The sequence below is a fragment of the Hypomesus nipponensis genome, chromosome 9 (assembly GCF_054491055.1).
Source record: "Hypomesus nipponensis isolate SF chromosome 9, ASM5449105v1, whole genome shotgun sequence".
In the NCBI taxonomy this organism is placed as follows: domain Eukaryota; kingdom Metazoa; phylum Chordata; class Actinopteri; order Osmeriformes; family Osmeridae; genus Hypomesus; species Hypomesus nipponensis.
In genome coordinates this window covers 23573311-23594867 of record NC_140369.1, presented here as the reverse complement: position 1 = coordinate 23594867, position 21557 = coordinate 23573311, and the positions used below count along the sequence as shown (strand labels likewise).

General features: G+C 39.1%; 1 protein-coding gene across 2 annotated transcripts in view; it reads left to right on the top strand.

Moving 5' to 3' along the window:
• The window catches only part of loxl2a (lysyl oxidase-like 2a), a 41332-nt gene that overhangs the window by 5039 nt on the left and 14736 nt on the right, over positions 1 to 21557 (top strand). For both annotated transcript variants that reach the window (XM_084705451.1, XM_084705452.1), the window contains exons 3-8: positions 932 to 1101; positions 9178 to 9386; positions 10343 to 10559; positions 15407 to 15590; positions 19528 to 19679; positions 19833 to 20000. In XM_084705451.1, coding sequence (XP_084561577.1) covers positions 932 to 1101; positions 9178 to 9386; positions 10343 to 10559; positions 15407 to 15590; positions 19528 to 19679; positions 19833 to 20000 — 1100 coding nt within the window. The remainder of the gene's footprint in view (positions 1 to 931; positions 1102 to 9177; positions 9387 to 10342; positions 10560 to 15406; positions 15591 to 19527; positions 19680 to 19832; positions 20001 to 21557) is intronic.

Below are 21557 nucleotides of genomic sequence, written 5' to 3'. Positions count from 1 at the left end.
GTACCTACACTGTTTTTACTAAAGGTACCGCCATGTAGTTACATGTAACGTTTGTGTAAAGTGTTGCTAAATGGCTAATGGTAAATGTGAGGCTCAAAATTGCAAAGGGAGTTGCGGACTACATAGGTTCTCGCAGAATCGCGCTATGACATAGCAATGGCTACATTGTTCTGAAATAGATTTGGCTGCAAAAAAAGAGGGCATGTCCCACGTAGTGATATTTTCTTAATTGGGTGTGTCACAGTGTCATTTGGAGCATTGAATCTAAGGCCGTAGCCATGGAGTCAACATTGGGGGGGACAAATTAATTTTGTTATGATCATTTCGGACAGCGTGCGTGGTTGCCTGTCGTAGTGTAGCACATTTATATTTTTATATCAATAAATTGGGGGGAACATATTGACCAGAATTGAATATTCGGGGGGATGTGTCCCCCACAGAATGTATTATGATTACGGCCTTGATTGAATCTACCGGACATGAATATTCAGGAGAAAATCCCCCGATCAAAACATTCACCGGAAATCCCTTATTGAAGTGGTGGCTTAGCCTGAATGTGTTCAGTTACACTTTAATGTAAATTATTTTAATATAACTGATAATTTGTGAGCCGAGCATCCCTTAAAAGTCATACCTCATTGTACATAAAAAACTAACAAAAAACGTTTTATGCAGTATGGTTTGTGAAAAGCCTCAAGAGAAAGGAAATTCAAATGACTACCATGACCTTAACTCTACAAATGCACAAACAATATGTTTTATGATTTATGGCGATTGCAGTAGTTTACAAACAGAGCAAGAACAAGTCTAATAGTTTTGTACTGGAATTAACCTTGTTTGTGCATTGGCAGAGTAAGGGTTTATTCACAAAGTCAGTCATTCATCTCCCAGTCGTTATCTCAAATGAGTTTGCTGTGCTTCCTCATTCCAGGTCAAATCTGGCTGGACAATGTCCACTGTACCGGGAGAGAGGAAAGTCTGGCTCAATGTGAGTCCAATGGCTTTGGAGTGTCAGACTGTAAACACACAGAGGATGTCGGGGTGGTCTGCAGCCAGAAACGCATTCCAGGCTTCAAGTTTATCAGCAACAATAATGTGGAGGTACATAAAAAAGCACACATACATTTTTTAGACAGTAATATATACTGTCCATGGACATTGCTTTGGGTCTGTGTACTGTATGTCCATTAAGAACACAAAACATAATGAAACTGATTTGGTGGACGTGCATTAAATAAACAAATGCTAAGCACAATGTGAAGATAAATATGGTTAAAAAACTATTTCCACACTCTTAAAGGCATTGAGGGAGATGGTGTGTGCGTGTATGTGTGAGTGGAGGTGTTGGATTCCAGACACTTCCAGGTCTTCCCTTTTTGTCTGTGCCTTCCTGAAAGAGAGAAGCATTAGTCATTTGAAATCTCTCTTCTTTGGTGATACAGAAATGGTTTGCTATATTTTTTAATTATTAATTGAGACATCCTACACAATTTCCAAGTAATAAACATTTCTATGTAATTTTTACATACAATTACATTTATCTTTTTAATGCTAATGGTAATAACTTGGATAAGTATCCACTCCCTTTGTAATACCACAACCCTTTGAATTACTAACTACTTACTAACCTCGACCGTTCGGTCATGCAGGGAAATATCAAACCTCGGCTTTGCCTTATCAACCTCGCTATCGCTCGGTCGATACGTTCCAGCCTCAGTTTGATATTTCCCGGCATGACCGAACGGTCGAGGTTAGTAAGTAGTTTATTATATGGCATTTTTAGCTTTTCATTTTGTAAACAAAAATAAATGGTACCTCTAGGCTAATTGTAGCTAGCTCTCAAGTCTTCTCACGCTGTGTTTCATGTGTTGCCTAGCAACTCATTACTTTTGATAGAAAGCGGACAACATGGTTCTGCTAAAATGGCTTTAATTTCAACACAAAATAACGACACAAGTGATTAAAAGAGTCTAGTCTTCATCCTCACTTTTGATGACAAATCTTTTCAGCATCATCTGGACAGTAAAACTCAGCAGCTGACTCGTCGCTCATTTTGAAGATGACGTCAGAGGGCAATACGGAGCCGTATTGACCGCTGAGGAGGGCAATACGCGTCTGGCATGACTACCCATTAGCCAATCAGAAAGCTTGTACCGTCGTTGCCATATAATAACCTTTTATAATACCAATTAGCTTAGGTGTGTCAAATCGCCAGAGGTGGAAAAAGTACTAAAATATTGTACTCAAGTAAAAGTACCAATACTTTGATGAAATATTACTCAAGTACAAGATAAATTACCTATCTGAAAACTTACTCAAGTAAAAGTAATAAGAGTTCATTTAAAATGTAAAAGATACTTTGTTAGTTACATTTAAAAAAAAACTGTAAAACGGGGCGGGGGCATTTCTCCAATGTAGTGAAAATAGGACATGGGGTCATAAATCCAAAACTATTTTGTTTTTAATTAAAGAAAAATCTATAATAATGTATAGAAATCTATACATGTGCTATAACGACTTAAAACATGTCACATGTGACATGTAAGACTCTTATAAATGTATAATTTGCAATTTTAGTACAGAATATCCCATAAAACGTTTTCAAACAATCAATTGAAAGTGAAAGTACCATACATTGTTAGTTCTGAGGGCCATCCTTCTTTTCTTCACAAACATAAACAACAGTTGATAAGCGCATCAAGGCCAAATCAAGTGTTTGACTCCATAAATGACCAACATATAACTAAAATCTCAGTGTCAGGGACGTTTCAGAAAGAAAAGCTAAATACTCTGATGGCAGGCTGGGCGCTTAATGTCCTATGATAAAACACGTCAAATAAACTTCTAACTTGTAAAATTACTACAGCAAACAGCTAACACAGCCAGGCTGCTACAGAGCTACACTCTGGGAGCATGTTCATGAGTGTAGCGCTGTAGCTGCAAGGTTGTGTTAGCTGCTGGCTGTAGCAACTCGAGATACGTAAAACCAATTTCTGGGTTTTTTTTCGTACCGCCAGATGCTGATCATTCGTCACTGTCGTGGCGAATGATCCCTATGTAGCGAAATACAATACTTCACTTAAAACGTAATGAAGTACATTTTTAATTACCGATTTTAAAAAGTACTTGAAAAATACAAAATACACAACAAAACTACTCAATACAGTAACGTGAGTATTTTGTTACTTTCCCACTCTGCAAATCGCCTTCACACACCTAGATGATTGATGAAAAGTTGACCTTCACATGCTAGACTTTACTGACACACACATAATTTCAGGATGAAATAGAATGTTATTTTAGCTCTGTAGTGACAGATCCGAGGGGTACAAAAAATGTAAAAAGGTTTGAAAACTCAGACAAGAAAGTTATGATGAAAGTTATGATTTTACGAACTGGAAGATATCAGACAAACGGAATCCTGGAAGGTTATCATTGGGAATCCATTTGTTTTACCACTTCAGATACTGATGAGGTTACACAGCAACTGACTCACTCACACACATACACACACGCACGCACACACTGGAAATACCATCCAGTCGTGATGTTGAGAGTCGCTTTGTACAGAATGGAGAATCTCTTTGGGGTTGAGAGACATAAGGGGAGGATGACGAACAGGAGTGAATTCCTTCTGAAGCTGGAATGCAACACTAATCTAAAACTCATGCCCACATAGGACAGCATGACTAGGAGTTTCCCTTAGTGTAATTTGAAATAACAGTGCAAGAAATCAATATGATTTTAACGCTATTGACTGGCCTGGTACTTTACTAGGTTTGGAATTCTCAAGTGACATTTTCTGCCAGTGTTTTAATAAGAACACAAACCCTTTGGACAAAAACTCTTAGGGCCCTATCTTGCACCCAGCGCAATTGACTTAGTCAACGACGCAAGTGTCATTACTAGTTTGCACTCGACACAAAGCCGACTTTTCCCTCCACAGACGCACATCGATATGACTTTGTGCCCCCGTGGGCGGTTCAACAAAAAAGTAGGCGTGTTCAGGTGCAAACGTTCCCTGGTGCTATCTTGCAGTTTCCGAAAAACAATTCAGCTACTGACCAGGAAAAACGTGGTTTAAACTCAATGGCGCATTATTCAGATGCTACTTTAAGGGCGCCAGCTTGGTCCGTGCGCACTGCTGGCGAGGCCAGGGTCTTCTTTCCGCGAAGCTACGTTACATTGTTTTGATTTATGGCGTGTTACATTTCTTTAATGATTATAAAAAGATTTTCATAAGAAATGTCTATGTATGTGAACTTTATTTGTAATAACTGTGGAAATTTCCTCCCATGACTGTTTAACCGAAGCTAATTTGGTTAGGTTTCTTCTCCCATGCCCATCAGAATCAGAATTCGGTTTATTTGCCATGAAGCTTATGTTACACAAATACGCGATTTACTGTGGCAGGAAGGTGCAAACAATAAACGGGTATAAATTATGTACAAAAGTACATTAGTTAAACTAATTCTAAGAACTAAACAATTAAAAAATATAACGATTAAAAAAATAAAATATGTAAAAATAATAATAATAATTTGAATGACCAGCATGAGCGGGCAATTTAGTGCAATGAGAAAACTTCTCTGCCTTTTCCATACAATGTCATTTCTCTATCTTTTACGGCTCTGACGAGAATGTCGGTCTCCTCCTGTGAACCGCTCCTGGCGTGCGCCTGGCAAATCCGCCGCTATAATAGCAATTCGCAATGGAACAAGCGCTGCTCTTAAAGGGAATGTAAGATGATGCTCTGATTGGTTTATTGCACGTTATGCCCAAACTACACCCATTAGTAATGTAGCTACTTCAGACAAACCCTTTTTAGATTTGCGCCAGGCGCAAAGTCATTTATCCCGCCGGCAAAATAACAACCAAGCTGAAGTCACGCCCACAAAGTTACTTGCGCTTTGCGTTTTGATACTTGCGTTTCAGATTGTCAAAATAGGGGGGTTAGTGTATCTGTAAGAAGATGAAGCCTCCAACCAACTTCTTGTCCCTATGTTGTTTTAGAATTGATGTGTTCGAGCTCCGCAGATTGGTCTTTCCAAAGTATTTAACAAATGAAGTCATCCAATTGGTCTTTAAAAACTGTGGGAGGAAACTTTGTTTATCATCAGTTAATGCTAAGTTCAACAACGCTCACATGGTATTTATGTACACATAGGAATGGCATGCTGCATGAAGTAACAGTCACCACAGGGTGAGAGTCTGGTGTTCATGGTCAGATGGAAAGAATGCACATCATAAAGTTTATATCCCCTAGTTCCATTCATTTCATGGCATATTGAATGCAACTTAATTGCAGATCATTCTGCATTTTAGGTGTAACTGTGGTTTGTCTAAATATCCTCTTACATAAAAGCATAGTAATATCCTGCATAATAGTAATAATCAAGTTATTGGCATTTCACCTTTGTAAAGTCAAATGGAATGTTGATGAACATAATTGAAACATAATTTAATATCAGAATCAGAAAGGGTGTTAATCGCCATGAAAGTTTGCACAGACAAGGAATTTACTTTGGCAGGAGGGTGCATACATTCAACATATAGGAGTCAATCTTAAATAAGTGGTGTAAGTTATCCCAGGACGTAAATGTCAGGTGGAGTTAGGATTGGTAAAGGCCAATAGTAAACAAACAAAAAGAAAGAAAATATCAGATCAGCTGAATATATAACCAAATGTCTGGTAAATCAAAAAGTTTCATTCTAGAGATCCTGCATGGTCAGACACCACTTGTTATAACAGTATTATGAGCCTTCTACAGAAGGCCAACAATAGTGTCCATCAGACTCTCCACATTCCTAACTCTATAACAGCAGGCCAGAAATTCCCATTACATGCCCCCATCCCCCATGCAATGTTTTACTTTACGTTCCTATGTAAGTAGAGAGTCAGACCAAGTTTGACCAATGCATGGTCAGGAACAGTCAACGGCACTCTGCCAACTTTTGGGTTGGTGTGTTTCAGTCATTAGATACAGGAAATGATTTGTCTGCTTGTAGTTCTGTTGGAACTTGCTCCTGCTGGGATTGTCCATGTGGGAATCTCGTCTGTGACTGGTCTTTACAGTCTTCTTTAACCTTTTGTCCTTTAAGGATATTCATACAAGAACATAAAGACTCCAGATGCCAAACACAAACTCACACACACACACACTGTGCCAGCAGTATGTTTTATTTTGTTCCAGTCAGTTAGAACGACTGGGATAGGGTAAAGTAAAAATGTAGAAGTAATTAAAAAAATTACCTTATCTCTGACTTTTGCATGATTAGGATACATTTCACCTCATCTCTAGTGAGAGGTGGGGAGAATATGTGAACTTACTGTAATGGTGAGTCAGAAATTCAGAGGTGAATCAGAGGACTGAAATGTAGAGTGGTTTTAGTCCATCCCTGGAGAGGCCTCACACATCAATCTTGTGATGGGAAACATTTACAAAAGCAGTCTGGTTTATTTCAGATGGCCACATGAAAGTTTTTAAGCAATAAGACTCCCTGAAAGGGACTTAATTTTCCTAAGATTTGAAGTTTGGCAGAAACAATAGACTACTTTTTATTATATTAAAATTCTATAATCTGGGAATAGTACAATTGGACAATATTGATTTTGTACATTGAGATAAATATGGAAGAATGACTGTTCTATAATATGTCATTTTACCTTAACATTTTACTTATTAACTTAATATGAGAACATTTAGGATATACTCTACATTTCTATCATTTAAACAGTTATGTTTGTTTACTATCAATGCTATGCCTTACAATACCAGTGGTAAAGCTGGCCTTGTAGCTAGACACTTGGAAAATGTAATTAACCAAAACAAATTGCCAAATATATATTGTAGTTGTCAGTTTTCTGCAATTGTTTCATTGCGCACAACATGCACCTCTGTTTTCTGAACTTGGCATGTCATTTTAGATTTAATAGGTGGTATAAAGGGGCATTTGTACATCAAAACTGCATTCATTCTGTGCTTATTTTGAGGTTTTGGGAAAGTTTCTTTCAGGCCTTTCAAACTCAAATAACAGAGTGTACATTTTAGGTAGACCTTACACAAACTGTGTCATGCTGATGTTATGTCTGGTGGTCTAGCTGAAAGGAAATGGGTGGACTAGCCTTGGCCATGGATCCTTTTCAACCTAAAGACTCAGCACTTTGGTTTCCTCTTATAGATTTAAGAGTAAAACCCCAAACCGAAACACTAACATTCCAATCCTCTACAAATTTACACGAGAGAGATCCTAAACTGAACATCTCTAAGGTTTATTGATGGCCTTCTGGTCAGGACCATCTTTCTCTTGCTCTGCTACCCTGACAATAAAGTAATTCTGGGATCAGCAGGATTTCAATTATGAGATAAAATATCCTTTCCTTTCTCCCCATTGTGGTGAGAGAATTTACAAGAGGAAGGAAAGAACCTTCAGACTTATATCTTTGCTGAGTTATTAGTTCTCTCTTAATACATTTTGTATTTAAGGACACTATAAACACTTTCTCCATTTCAGGAAAAAACCTTTTATACAATAATTTAGGGGATTAGAAGTTTTAGCAGTGTGGATATTGACATTCATTGTATTCCTTATCATAGGTGCTGCTATAAGTTAGTTTGCTTTGTGTCTGGCTAATCACACTTGAGGTTAGCAAAGGTATCTAAAAAATTACTGTTTTATTTTTTCATGGAATAATTCTGTCTCCAGCCAAAATCCCCACTTTCATTAACTACTTCACTGCACGAACTGTGAATACATCTTCATAGATCCCTACGGTGTGCTATAATTATGAGCAAAGTCACATTGGTATTCAGTGGCTTGCTGATCCATGTTTCTCTCCTTAACTTCTACTTCTGTCAGACCTCCAAGAAAGTAGCTTAGCTGCATTCCATGCATTCCATGAAAATCCTCTGGGGTGGAATCTAAGGCTAAAAACACTAAAGACAACAAAAGGTTATCCGCCTTGTTCCAATCCACAGTGCTCAAAGAACCAGGGAATACCCTGAGGGTGGAGCTTGCAACATGAGAGGGAAATCTTTTTTGTTGGTGGTTGGTTAATGGATATTCCATATGGGGGAGATGTTCCCTCTTAAAGGACCCCATGACTCATCGTCTCACCAAGATCTTGAAGGAAAAAATAATTGCCTGGTGGGGTGTTCCACTGATTCTTGTTTAGTCTAAAAAAGCACAATTTTCTGCTCCTCGGGAGACAGAGAGATACCTGGGTTTGCTAGTGTTTGTATGGTGATTGGACCATAAACTAAAGTACAACTGTGACACCATTTAATGAAAAAATACATCCAACAATTTGAGATGGAAAATAAATGTACTAAGTAATGAGTCTACAAATTTGAGGTTTGATCATTTCACTGATTTTCTACAGCAGAAAAAAGTCAGAAAGACCTTTACATCCAAAAAGACTTTGCATTGTTTTGTTTTGACTTTGGCGTGATATTTTGCTCCGTTCCTTGATAACTACCACTTGATTGATTAAATAATAATAAACATCTAATAGGAGATCGAGGGAGGAGAGAAGGAAACTAGGAATTGTGGAGATCATCAGACCAAAGATTATCCATCTCTGCAGCACATGAGCTCCAATGACTACTGTTAATGAGCTCATGCCAATCTTAGCTCTGCGGGGACATTATAACATACAATAATAATACAAAACTATTGATACTACAATTTACTAAATTAAATTAAGCTGTTTTGTAGCCTATGAGAAATTGCACTTTACATTTAGACAATTAAAGTTAATGTCAAATGCATATCTTGCACAATTTAGGGATAATCTCAAAAGCATACATTTATGACCAGCGCAATATGCAGTTCTCAAGATTTGTATTAAATTACTTACATATAAATTATTAAGTAGCCTAGCATGTTGCATATCTTAACAGGGAAATCTCAGTTATAGGCTAACTTATCAGGTGATCCCTATGAACACATTAACATTATTTTCCCGGACACTTTTATTGTGTCCTGTAAATTAATGTAAGTGACATACAAATCATGCACATTTCCACAAACTGAAATATGTTTGCATTAATCTTTTTAATAATTTTTATAACAAGAAGTGCACTGGAAATTGGATTGGGTTATGCATACAATCCTTATGCTAAGGATATATCAATGTTTGTATTAATATTCATCCCAGTCCTGGCCCCTCCACAGAGTTTTAATGTCCAGGTGGAGGATGTGAGAATACGGGCTACATACTCCCATCGTAAACGCATTCCCATCACTGAGGGCTTCATAGAGGTGAAGGATGGAGGCAAGTGGCGACAGATCTGTGACAACGGATGGAGTGAAATGAACAGCCGAGTCATCTGTGGCATGTATGGCTTCCCTGGAGAGAAAGGCTTCAACAGTAGGGCCTACAGGTAAGTAAGCAAAAAAGGGGATTCATTTAAAAAAAGCCTTCACACCACTTGGGGTTTGTGACGCATTAAACAAAGCAGACACAACTGATCAACCTGATTAGTAGGCAGTTATCACTCAATAGTAAAGTATTTGTCTGCAACTCAAGAGGTTGCAGGTTCAAACCTCTCCACGTGCACCTGTTGGATGAAAGACAACTGGGTCGGGGAGATGACCGAGTGCCCAGCGGCCTCCAACAACAAAACAGAACTTAAGAGTTCCTCTACAAAGATGGGAGAACCTGCCAGAAGCAAATCCATCTTTGCAGCAGTCTATCAATCAGGCTCTAATGGCTTTTAATTGGCTCCACGCACCTCCTTAATATAAACATAAACCTAAACTATATGACATGCCTGGGAGTAGTGTTTTTAAAACACAACAAAGGTGGCAACAGTAAAGGAGTACAGTTCATCTTATGCATACATCAGTGCATCATCATGGTGAGGATTGTTATTGCAGCCAATGGAAAGTTCAAAGTGAATTGTTTTTTGTACGTACACGTTTTTGTATATATCCTATTCTACAAGACATATTAAATCTTCCACTTTTTGCCCACATCTGCTCGTGTCAGATAAAATAGCTGATAAAATAGTGTAACAACACTTAACTTCCCTTTACATGTTTACTGGTGATAAAGCTTTCAATGGTTGGGATTGTGTTTTCATTATATGTTGTCAAGTCTGGCTTTAGTCAAAGGTGGAAAATGCCTAACTGTTGATCCAAAATAATGGGTAAATGGATAAACAATGTTCATCTGCAGTCAACACACAATTAAGGTAGCAAATCTGGTTCATACTTACTTTACTTAAAAGTAAACACCTTGAAACTACCAGGGAGTGACTATTAATGTACTTTGGATCACAATTTGTTTCTTGGTTGCTTGGTCACTGGTGTCACTCACAGATGTTTCTCCTTGCAGGATGCTTTCGAAACGTCGAAAAAAGAACTACTGGGGTTTCTCAGTCAATTGCACAGGCAATGAGGCTCATCTGTTAGACTGTAAGCTTGGTCATCCGCTGGAGCTGAAGGGCAACAAAACCTGTGAGACGGGTATGCCTGTGGTGGTGAGCTGTGTCCCTGGACGAGACTTTGCAAATGACATCACCACAGGCTTTATGGAGGCCTACAGGATACAGGTATGTCTGAACAGATGTTAGAAGGCATTGTTGAAAACTTTATGGTTGGCCTCATCAGTAGTTCTTATTCCTTTAAAGAAAGGAAGCGTTTTGAACACCATGATAATGATAAGATCCATTACAGACATTATAAACTTCATGGCCAGATCCACATTTTTACTACACTGAACCTGACTAGTAGCTGGTCGCCATCCATCAGATCAAATCTCCATAGTTACTTTGCCCACAGGTTTGTATTCCTTTAAGTTCATGCCGTTTGGGTTGAACTTACCTCCAAAGGAAATTGAATCAATGTAGATTCTGGTCTGATTTACTGTCAGGGTTGTGACCCTTTTGCATTCCTGACATTTACCCATAGACCTGTTATTAAGTTAGACCAAGCCTCAAAGGGGATTAAGGATGGTGTCCTTGTTAGTTTAAATGGCAAGTGTTCAGTGGCACATTGAAGCTTGCATAAACCGAGATACGGTGAGCATAGGGTGACCAGAAGCATGACCCTGAATAGGAGGACACTTGGGTTAAAAAAGGAGGACAAAGGGTGAAAAAGGAGGACAATCCCCAAAAGTTGGGGGGGGGGGGGGGGTGAACTTCAATAAAAGTGCACTTTTCTTTGGTGAGACAAGTTTAGTCAAAAGATAAAAAAGAACATTAGACAGAACCATTCCTCAAACATTTTAATTGTAATATGCGGGCATGAGATGGCTGAACGTTCAGGGAGTTGGGCTATTGATCAGAAGATTGTTGATTTGATTCCCGGTTGTGCCAAATGACGTTGGGTCCTTGGGAAAGGCACTTCACCCTACTTGCCTTGGGGAGAATGTCCCTGCACTTACTGTAAATTGCTCTGGATAAGAGCGTCTGCTAAATGACTAAATGTAATAAAAATTAAAATATATAATTTGGTCAGCTCAGCAGCGGTTGTTTTATCATCCGCTGTTGTTGTGTTTGGAGCAACTAGCATTATCCTTGTGCCGTTGGCTAGCGCAGGCATGCTGCTCTAAAGCCCCTTTCCCCCTACTACTCACGTCTATATCAATGCGACAGAGCTTAGAGAGGGTATGATATTGATCTTTGCAGCTCTTATGGCAAAGTGGAGTTCTGAACTCCACATAAGTTTGAAGGAGGTCTTTGTTTTTGGCACCTGAAAGCCCACGCGAGTGATAAATTGTGACGGGCAGGAAGGGTCAAACAGGAGGACAAAAGGGCGAAAAGGAGGACACGCAACAGCGGTCCGGACAAAGGGCTAGAAAACCAGACTGTCCGGATGAAATCCGGACGTCCGGTCACCCTAGGTGAGCGCCATGTTGAACTTGTAGGTCTTGCACAGAAGAGTGGTTTGCCGTGCTCTCGGATCAATGATTGGTCTATGCCGTCTTTGATGTAAAGAAAACTAAGATTTAGGGGGTTAGGTAGTAGAGTTACAGTAATGGAGATCCAGAAATCAACAGACTATGAAATCAGTTTGAATTGCCGGCGTGTTTTCTCCGAAGTTTAGTAGTAATAATAACAATAAGTATCAATACAACAATATAAATAAAAGCACATCATAAATAAGGATTAACAGTGTTCAACTGAATGTTATCAAAATATGTGTATCGTTTGAACTTCTTTAATGCTAGTTTCTTTCATTAATCACATTTCTAGGCCTATTGCAAAGTGAAAACTTATAACTCTCTCCAAATTAATAGGGTCGCAAGACCATCATCTACTCATCCTCTGTCACTCATATTCTCCAAGGTGTTAGATATTTTGGAGACTCCAGGCTTGACCATAAACCTACAGTAGTGCAACTTCTGCAAGTCTCGATTGGGGTTTTAGGTCATGTTTTTCATACCATGGTATCCATGAAAATCTTGCAAAAATAGCAACTGCCAAGAAGTTTCCTGTGCCCACCTCTATGAATGTGTAAAAGATCTCTGGAGATGTCTGAAGTCCTTCACACCTAAGGGTCTGGCACACCTAGGGCCCTATCTTGCACCCAGCGCAATTGACTTAGTCAACGACGCAAGTGTCATTGCTAGTTTACACTCGACGCAAAGCCGACTTTTCCCCCCACAGATGCACGTCGAAATGACTTTGCGCTCCCGTGGGCGGTTCAGCGAAAAAGGAGGCGTGTTCCCTGTTGCTATTTTGCAGTTTCAGAAAAACAATTCCGCCACTGACCAGGAAAAACGTGGTCTAAAGTCAACGGCACGTTATTCTTATGCTATTTTAAGGGCGCAAGCTTGGTCCGTGCGCACTGCTGGCGAGGCCAGGGTCTTCTCTCTGCGAAGCTACGTAGGCTACATTGTTTTGATTTATGGTGAGTTGCACTTCTTCAATGATTATACAAATATTTTCATGAGAAATCTCCACGTATGTGAAATTGATTTGTAACAATTGTTGCAATTTCCTCCCACCCCTGTTTAACCGAAACTAATCTGTGGTTTTGTTTCTCGCATCTCCATCAGAATCAGAATTTGGTTTATTTGCCATGTAGCCTATATTACACAAACACAGAATTTACTGTGGCAGGAAGGTGCAAACATATACGGGTCTTAAATTAAGTAAAAAGTACAATAGTTAAACTAATTTTAAGAACTAAACAATTAAAAAATATAACAATTTTAATATATATATTTAAGCAATAAGCCCCAAGAGGCCATGGTTTACACTGATTTTAGAACAGATAAAGGGAGTTGTTAGGCACGACGCGAAGCGGAGTGCCGAAAACCCCCTTATCTGTTCTAAAATCAGCGTAAACCACGGACTTTTCTAAAACTGTTACTACAAATATTTGATATGGTTTCATCAATAGAAACAATTAGAAACAAAATAGTTTCATAATAAACCGTCATTCTTCCGCTACTACAGAGTATAGTTCCTACATAAATCGTTGCCACGCAACAGCCAGATGGACATCTTTGCCGTCTTTTTTCCATTTGAAATATTCGATGCGCAATAATATGGAATGTCAAAGAATGTTATGAGGACAACCTGTGAGGTTATGCTGGATTTTACAACGACATGGAACGCGATATAGCCAATCACAATCAAGGATGGGAACAACCAGTTTTAGAAACATATAATAAGAAATTGAACGAGCAGCATGAACGGGCAATTTAGCGCAATGAGAAAAGGAAAACTGCTCTGCCTTTTCCATACAATGACACTTCTCTATCTGTTACGGCCCTGACTAGAACGTAGGTCTCCTCGGCTGTGAACCGCTTCTGGTGTGCGCCTGGCAAATCCCCCGTTATAATAGTAATCCGCCATGGAACAAGTGCTGCTCTTAAAGGGAATGTGAAATGACGCTCTGATTGGTTTATTGCACGTTACGCCCAAACCACACCCATTAGTAATGTAGCTACTTCAGACCAACCCTTTTTTGATTTGCGCCAGGCGCAACGTCATTTATCCCGCCGGCAAAATAGCAACCAACCAGGAGTCCCGCCCACAAAGTTACTTGCGCTTTGCGTTTTGATACTTGGGTTTCAGATTGTCAAAATAGGGGGGCTACACTCATTTGATGCTTTATAGAGGTATCTGACCTCCCCTCATGTCTTGGCCCAACATGAGCCTTTGTCAAATAAATCCCAGTCTGTGGGTGGTTTGGAACAGGATCATACATCTGGTCAGGAGAAAGTCAAGTGTTCAGCCCCCTTAAAATTTACAACTCTACCATGGAGTAGGAGTACCTTGCAGTAGTCTGGACTGGGCACTAATAAAAGTACATTTTGAGGATGGAAGAAGAAGGAGAAGAAGAAGAAAAAGAAGAAGGGATTTTATTCACCATGAATGTTTGCACAAACAAGGAATTTACTTGGCAGGGAGGTGCATACATTAAACATATAGGAATATTGAAACTTAAATATGTGGACTAATTATACAAAAGGAGCAAAGTCTAGCTAATACTAAGGGGGGTCTATCTACTACAAAGGGGAATAAAATGCAATATAAAATATAAGTAGTCATAATTTACAATCTAACCTAAAAAAACAGATAGTGCAAGAGAACAATACAATAGTGCAAATTGCAATGTCCAGGGTGTCATTGTGCAGCTTGTGGTTTAAAGTCAGTGAGAGTCCTTGGCCTAGAAACAAATACCACCGCCTTTGGTTTTGCCAGAGAGTGCAGTGTCCCGATCAGCTCTCATGAGTTGAAAGCCTGACAGTTGTAAAGCGGCGTCCGGGATCAAATCGCACAGCCATGTCTCCGTGAAGAACAAAACCGAAGATGAAAGAAAGTCTCTGTTTTTCACCATCAGTAGCTGAAGTTCATCCATTTTATTGCACAGTGAATGTACGTTGGAGAGGAAAAAACTTGGAAGCACTGTTCGGATTCCACATCTGCGTAGCCGAACTAGCGCTCCCGCTCGCTTTCCCCTTCTGCGGCATTTCACTGCATGAGCAAAGCCTAGCGCGGCACTGGCTAGAATTCCCACTAAATCTGCCGCTGGAAGCAGAAAAGTGGGAAATAAGTCCACAGGAGTTGTGGTCCTTATGTTCAGAAGTACTTCTCTTGTTAGAGAACCCCGGAAATCTTGGCAGAACACTGAATTAACAGACAAAACTAGACAAAACAGAGCCCACCTAGCAACCACGTCACCACCTTGCAAAATTCAGGTTTGTCATCCAGGAAACCTTTAGGATTATGGTCCGCGGGCACCACTTTTCACAATTTTTTCGACTCCAAAATCCATGTGGAGAAAATAATGGGTAAAGAATGCTAAGTGAAAATGGTACACTATTTATAGAGAGTGCATAAACACATCCTTTTGTAAATGTCTTAATATGTAAATAATAATGTCTCTTTAATAAGTTTGCCAAAACATTTTAATTGTTTATCCATTCACCTTGGTTCCACAGCAACCACTGGTGCGTCTGAGAGGAGGAGCCATGATAGGAGAGGGAAGAGTAGAGGTCCTAAAGAATGGCGAATGGGGCACCATCTGTGATGACAACTGGAACACCAGGGCTGCCACTGTGGTTTGTCGGGAGCTTGGATTTGGCAGCGCTAAGGAGGCCCTCTCTGGAGGCAGACTTGGCCAAGGTTGGACTCCCTTGTGTTTCCCTCAGTTCACTTTATCTGCACTCATCACTTCCCTTCTTGATTACATCAACTTTTATATATAGCCTAGGTTTTGTTCCCTTCACATCTACGGACTAAATAGAATAAATAGGCTTATCTCTGGTATTGCATTGTGCAAAGGATTTCTTGTTGTTTTAGCTGGAAAACCGTGAAGGCATCTTTCAGGATTTTTGAGGATTTTGGTCTCAGCAGTTCCTTTCCAGTTGTCTATCTAACTCAAATCCAGCTACCCAACATTCCAAGTATTCCATACTATCAAAGTAATGTGATATGATTTATTTTGCTCATGTGTGCATTTTACAATTACAATTATTGTTCCCGCAATATCAAATAAGACATGACATGACATAAGAATTGCACTTATCAGTCAACCCACAAAAGCAAATGTGAAGGTAGTGCACTTAATATAATTCACTTCAATTTATGGCAATGTTTTGCACATTATTGTAGACTATATATAAACTAGACATATTTAGCTGACATACCTTATTTAGGCTATATAACCACTGTCTGAATGACAGACTTGTGCAAGGGAACCCCTTGTGACATCTGCTGATAGAAAGGCAAATGTCAGCCTTGAAAGGCAAGGGCAAAAATTGCAGAATGTGTAATTAAACCAAAATATGAGCAATATAGCCTTAAATTAGCTTTCCCTTGCCTTTGTCAACGCACAACCTTTATTATCGTATATACATATAGGCCCATGATTATTATTATTTTTAATTTCCCGCCCTAAAACCACTGTTATTTTTGCACTATATAGACAATTTTGGTGTCAAAATGTTTTGTCTTGGTCCCGATTCCATTACTTCTATCTCCGCGAATGTTCAGTTTGATGGTTTAGGAATATCGAAAGTTTTTGTGGCTAAAAGTAAAGATAACGGTAGCTAACTAGCTAGCCACAGTCAAAAACATCAGGACGTCACAACATCACAAACCCGCTCTACCTATAGTAGAACATCAGTTTAGTCGCTGGGGGATGGGCTATCCAATCCACACAGCGGAAGTCTAGTTTACTCACTACACCAATAATATCCAGGAGGATTGTGTTTTACAGATATGACTATGCTGCATCTAGTCACCATCCTGCATTTCTTGCCTGGGGTGTGTAAAAGTTGTATTTTGATTGATATTGTGACCTCTGTTACAGGTATTGCCGTTAGCTTCAGTCAGTATTTGGTTGAGTAGTAGTCTCTTTACAATGTAATATTTCACTCAATACTACACCAAAAACATCCAGGATCATTGCCTTTAGTAGATATGAGCATGCTGCATCTAGTCAACATCTCAGATTTCTTGCATGGGGTGTGTTTGAATTGCATTTTGAACTGAAGAGCTCAGTTGGACAGCAATGTATTGCTGTTTGCCTCAGTCAGGATCTTTCACTGGCCGTCTGATTCATTATTTATTGTCGATGGTAATGGTATTCGTTTGCTACATGTGTAAATTCAACCATTTGAAGCAATTTGAATATAAATATTTTGCTGTTGAGTATATCATATCTGAATTATTTGTATGCCAAATTTTAAAAATCTGAATGATTTTGATCCAGAATTACAAATTTCGGAAATTCAGATCGTGGGAATTCAGATTATTGAAATTCAGATGGCTGAAATTCAGAGAAATTCAGATTTTGTCTGAACTAGGCCAAAGGTGAAACAGCTTGCTTTTACAGGGAAAAGTAGACGATTTCAGAACAACCAAACTTTACCTCAGAACAAAAACTAAGAGTTGCTCATGACATTTATATTTATTCATTTAGCAGACGCTTTTATCCAAAGCGACTTCCAAGAGAGAGCTTTACAAAGTGCATAGGTCAAACATTGCGGGTAGCCAAAACATGAAGCACACATTGTGAACAACCAAAATAAGTGCCAAAGGGAAGAACCATAAGAGCATGTAATTAAACAAGTTACAATTAAACAACATGAATCGCTATAAGTGCAAGTGTACCTGTAGAAAATCAAGTAACAGTAAAATGAAATATAGTTGGAAGAAGGCCCAGATAGCACACATACGTCTTGCCGACGTCGGCCCGATGTGTAGAAGATACGTCGGCAAGATGTAGTATTATATGGAGATCGTTGGCATTTGATCCAAACTGACATCGAGACGATGTGTGGACGATGAATCAAAGCTGCACCGCCCAGCCACACTACAGATTATCCAACTACTACATTTATATTTTTAGTTCGGATCTCTCAGACAGCAAATATTTCACTATCCATAACCAATCTGAAATGTCACTTAGCAAATGAATATATAGCCTATAGGTTGAACATTAACTTTGATAGGAATTTAAGGAGACAATGAAAAACAATATGCTTGACCACCCAAAATGGGCTAGTAGCTAGCTACTTGATTCAACCTGGATTTTTTGTGTGGGTATTATAATAAAGAGACACAATTCAAGTTAATTATTTTATATCAGGCTGGATATTGATGCCATCAAGCTCTTAAAAGAACTCCAACACAGATAAGAGAACAACGGAACAGAGAAACATAAATATAGGCTACAGTGTTGTCAGTTCCGTATCTTCCATTGGTCTCCCCCGTGCTCCGACTCTGTCTCGACTCCCTTCCCTTGGTTACAGTAACTGCCGATTTTGGCAGAGGAGAAGACACAGGTTTTTACCAATTTCATCAGCACTTACACCTCATTGGGCTCCATCCTCTTCCTCCAACAAGCAGCTCTTAGTTTTTGTTCTGAGGTCAAGTTCGGTCATTCTGAAATTGTCTACTTTTCCCTGGGAAAGCAAGCTGTTTCACCTTTGGCCTAGTTCAGACAAAATCTGAATTTCCGCAATATGAATTTCAGCAAAATGAATTTCAATAATATGAATTTACGCAATAAAAATTTCAATAATATGAATTCCCGCAATCTGAATTTCAGAAATGTGTATTTCTGGATCAAAATAATTCCTTTTTTTTCGGCATACAAATATTTTTGATTTGATATATTCAACAGCAAAATATTTCAGTTTTATGAAATTCGACACACAAATATTTTAGATCTTTCATATTCAAATTTAGATTCTTTTGTCAGCTTTCTAGCTCCATAAAAGACTAAAGGGGAAATTTAAGTCATAGGTTAGGACAATTTCTACACATATTACCACATTTCTTTGTTTTGATGCAACTATTTCAACTAAGTGAGGCTGCCATATAGTGTACCACCATTCCCTCTTGCACTCGGGGAAATGAGAAGAGAATCTTGTTTCATTCTACAATTCACTCTTAGTATTTCAAAGTGTAAATGAGCAGCAACAAATGTAAGCTTTTTAATCTATGCAATCTTCATACATAATAAGTATGCATACACCAAATGTTTGTAAGTTTGACATTATCTAACAATAAATTTGCAGGTGATATAGTAAAAAAAAAAAAAAAAAAATAGCCCCAGCTGCAACCGACGAAAGCACACCTCACAATTTTCCCAGAAATTGTACCCTTTCATTGTAACATGGTGTTTACCATCATCATATTACAAATGTAATGAATATTAGAGCGGCTCCATGTGGTGATAATGTGTAGTAGATGTATTTCATTGAGTTATTCATGTGTCACAGACTCTGGAGGCTATTTCAGATTAAACTTTGAGACACAAAGCAGGAAGGTAGCAAACAAACATTATTCTGGACTGATTTTAATTTACAAGGGAAAAATGTGGCCTCAACCAGAATTTGGGGCATAGTGTGCAGATGGCACAGCAGTAGGAACTTGTAAAACTCTCTTGTAGCAAACTAATGCCTTACAGATTACATATACACAAACTAGCAATCCTTATCCTAATCCATTCAATGTGTATTACTGTATTTTGTATTCTGTACATACTGAAAGAATACTCCATCATGAACCTAATTAGTTGTGCCTGCTACTATGTGTTTCTCATCATCAGGGATGGGCCCAGTCCATATGAATGAGGTGGAGTGCTCTGGGTTTGAGGAGTCTCTTACAGACTGCTTCTTTAACAGAGATGAACTGGGCTGCAGCCATGAGGAAGATGCAGCTGTGAGGTGTAACATTCCTGCCATGGGCTTTCATAATAGAGTGAGTCGGTCACCAAACCATTGAGGCATTTAATTTGGTAATATTTGTATTACTTGACAACTTTGATTGTTGCCAACAGTAAAACCCTTCAATGACATGTAGCCAGCTCATTCTTTAGAGGTGTCCAATTTGTTTGGTATTTGTTTCAAACAGCTGCGTCTTAGTGGCGGACGGAACGCCTTTGAAGGGCGCGTGGAGGTGCTGGCAGACCGGAACAACTCCTTGGTGTGGGGCACTGTGTGCAGTGACAGCTGGGGAACCAGGGAGGCTATGGTCGTTTGCAGACAGCTTGGCCTGGGATTTGCCAGCAATGCTTTTCAGGTAAAGAACAGTTTTATTACTTACATCTAAACAAAATCCGAAGCTGAGTACACTCTGTTATTCACTCTTTTCTACTATTCAAACACTAAATTCAAAAAGAGCCGAAACCTTTTTTTTGCATTATCTTGTTGACAAATGTTGATGCATTTAAATAACTTTGTAATTACCAGTAACTATAGTACACAGAGGGTGTAATGATGAAAGACACAGAACAGAGTAGCATAGCATCCAGATGGGGGCTTATTTCAGAATAGGCATGTCACACAGGTAGGGATCAATAACTGGGCAGACAAGGGCATTTAAGAATTATCCAAAACTGCAAAACTAGCAATAGCATAACTTTGCAGAAGGACCAGAGTGAAGGTATAAATGTATCTGAATCAACACAGGTGACCGTGGCTGCATCCATATACCCATACTATTTAGTATGCCAGAATACATAGTAGGGTGGGTATTGGCAAGGACTTCACAATACGATACGCATCATGGTACGATTACATCACGATACAATACAAATTGTGATAATTAACTACTTAATAACCGAGAGTGAGGTCATGCCGGGAAATATCAAACTGAGGCTGGAACGTATCGGCAAAGCCGAGGTTTGATATTTCCCGGCATGACCGAACGGTCGAGGTTAGTAAGTAGTTTATTATATGGCATTTTTAGCTTCTTTTCATTTAGTAAACAAAAATAAATGGTACCTCTAGGCTAATTGTAGCTAGTTCTCAAGTCTTCTCACGCTGTGTTTCATGTGTTGCCTAGCAACTCATTACTTTTGATAGAAAGCGTACAACATGGTTCTGCTAAAATGGTTTTAATTTCAACACAAAATAACGACACAAATGATTAAAAGAGTCTAGTCTTCATCCTCACTTTCGATGACAAATCTTTTCAGCATCATCTGGATAGTAAAACTCAGCAGCTGACTAGTGGCTCATTTTGAAGATGACGTCAGAGGGCAATACGGAGCCGTATTGACCGCTGAGGAGGGCAATACGCATCTGGCATGACTACCCATTAGCCAATCAGAAAGCTCGTACCGTCGTTGCCATATAATAAAATGCGATATTGCACAGTTCACTGGAAATCTTAAAACAGAGCTGGAAAACAAGTTACTGTGTACGATCTGGGTAGTCTTAATACATCACAATGATAAATCAGAAGACATCATTTAGTCAAAACAATATAATTCAACATTTTGTTTTAAACATATTTTTTAGCTGCCATAACAAAATTAACTTTAACAGTGCACACACTGATAATATTAACATGAAAATAAAGTGCATAAGCTCAGGTACTCTATATTGTCACTGAACACAAAGAACTGAAATGCATGAGCAAAACTATACATTTGTGGCAGACGGCAGGGAGAGGTGAGGGGAGTGGTGATTGAGGGCAGGTATCTGGCCGCCCGTTGGATCCACCCCCGAGCCATATAGGGATTTCCTGCTTCAACGAAACAGGCTGTGTCTCGTTGGGGGTTGATTGTTTGTGGGATGGCCTATAAAATGATGTATGTGACGAATTAAAGTGCCTGATACACAGAAAGTGGAC